General features: G+C 66.3%; 1 protein-coding gene across 1 annotated transcript in view; it reads right to left on the bottom strand.

Annotated features, from left to right (window-relative positions):
• ARHGEF17 (Rho guanine nucleotide exchange factor (GEF) 17) overlaps positions 1 to 1,554 on the bottom strand; it is a gene marked incomplete at its 3' end in the record, with an annotated part of 42,983 nt that extends 41,429 nt beyond the window's left edge. Inside the window, exon 1 of the mRNA XM_009321959.1 lies at positions 19 to 1,554. Coding sequence (XP_009320234.1) covers positions 19 to 1,554 — 1,536 coding nt within the window. The remainder of the gene's footprint in view (positions 1 to 18) is intronic.
• Between the last annotated feature and the right edge of the window lie 8 nt (positions 1,555 to 1,562).

Genomic DNA, 1,562 nt, shown 5'->3' with positions numbered 1-1,562 from the left:
AGCTGGAAGGTCTTCAACCGCTGCTGCCGGGTGAGCGGGCAGTGGCGTTTCGGTGTCACCAGCTGCTGGCCCGGCATTGGGCAGTGTCCAGGCATCCACAGCTTCACGCAGGTCTTGGAAGGGCATCCCCGCGGGCTCTGGCTCCGTGACGATGCCCTCGTCCGTCACGCTCGACTCGTGACCCGACAGCTCCTCCACGGATTTCCTGCGAGCGAGGTTCTCTTCCGACTCCGCTTCCTTCAAACACCGCGTGCTCTCCACCTGTCCCCGAAGGGTCGCATCTGTCGTCCCTGTCGGTGCCACCACCTCGGCGCCCTCCACACCTCCACTGTCCTTCTGCTTGGCCGTGAAGCCATAGTCCTGCTGGGAACCCATCCTGCTGATCTTCTCAAAGACCTGCCTCGCCTCCTGGATATACTGGTCCTGGATGACCACGGGGAGAGCATCCTCGTCCCTCCGCTGTCCCCCATCGGAAGCCACCTGGTCCTGGCTGTCAGCGGTGGCCAGGAGGAGCTCGGAGGAGCTCTGCTTCATGGTGCTCTGTAGGAAAAGCCGCCGCGTCCCTGGTTTTTCGGAGCAGGTGAAGGACTTGGCGCGACGCAAAGTGGCCGTCAGGTCCTTGAGCGTTGGCCGCTCGCCCGGCGCCCAGCGGTTGGGGGGCTGAGCAGGACCGCGGCTGCCAGGGGAGGAGTTGGAGATGCCAGAGCAGCCGTCAGAGCCCATGTCAAGGCCAATCCTCACCCCTTTCTTCTTCACCTTCAGCTCTGAGAGGTCCGATTTGAGGAAACTGAGGAGCGTCAGGGTCTCGGTGGCGATGTCGGGGTTGGACAAGGACTTGCGGTGCTTGGCCCGCTCCCCTTCCAGCCCCGGCTGGTGCAGGCTCTCGCTCCCAAAGTCCGGTTTTGCCTTGGCCGTGCCCTGCGGCAGCTTGGGACGGACGCGGACCACCGGCTGTCCCCACGCCAGGCCATCGCTCGTCCCGAAACTGGGTGATCGATAGACGCCGTAACCCGCCTGGAGAGTCCGTCCTTGGTTGGGCCAACAGATCCCAAACTGTTCCTCTTCCTTCAGCGTCTCCGTGCTGGAATAACGACTGCTGCTCCGTGACCCACCGGGGCTGCCGAAGGGCAGGATGTTCACCTTGGAGACACGGGCCACCACGGGCAACGGATGACGGGGGACCACCCTCCCGCAGCCTTCGGCCTCGCCATCGCCGCCATCCGCCGGGCTCTCCCAACCACCGCTCTCCTTCTTCTTCTTCCGGGCGGCGCGGTGACGGTGGGCACCGGTTTGCCCTTCGCCTTCACTGCCCGATGAAGCGCGGGGAGAACGGTGGGATGCCGCCGCTTCATCCTCCCCGTTGGAGCGGGGTGATGGGGAGGAGGAGGGTGGTTGCGGTCGAGTCGAGTTATGCCAGGAATGCGGGCCGGGCTCCGGCGGAGCTCCGCGGGGAGAACGGAGAGCCGGGTGCGGGACGCGGCTGCGGGGTGGAGGCGGCGGGGGGGCTCCCCGACCGCTCCCGGTCCCGCTCCCAGCCCCGCTCCCGTTCCCCATCCCGCTCC

The sequence above is a fragment of the Pygoscelis adeliae genome, unplaced genomic scaffold (genome assembly GCF_000699105.1).
Source record: "Pygoscelis adeliae isolate BGI_AS28 unplaced genomic scaffold, ASM69910v1 Scaffold263, whole genome shotgun sequence".
Taxonomy (NCBI): domain Eukaryota; kingdom Metazoa; phylum Chordata; class Aves; order Sphenisciformes; family Spheniscidae; genus Pygoscelis; species Pygoscelis adeliae.
Note: the sequence above shows the minus strand (reverse complement) of the source record. Positions and strands in the feature narration are given on the sequence as shown.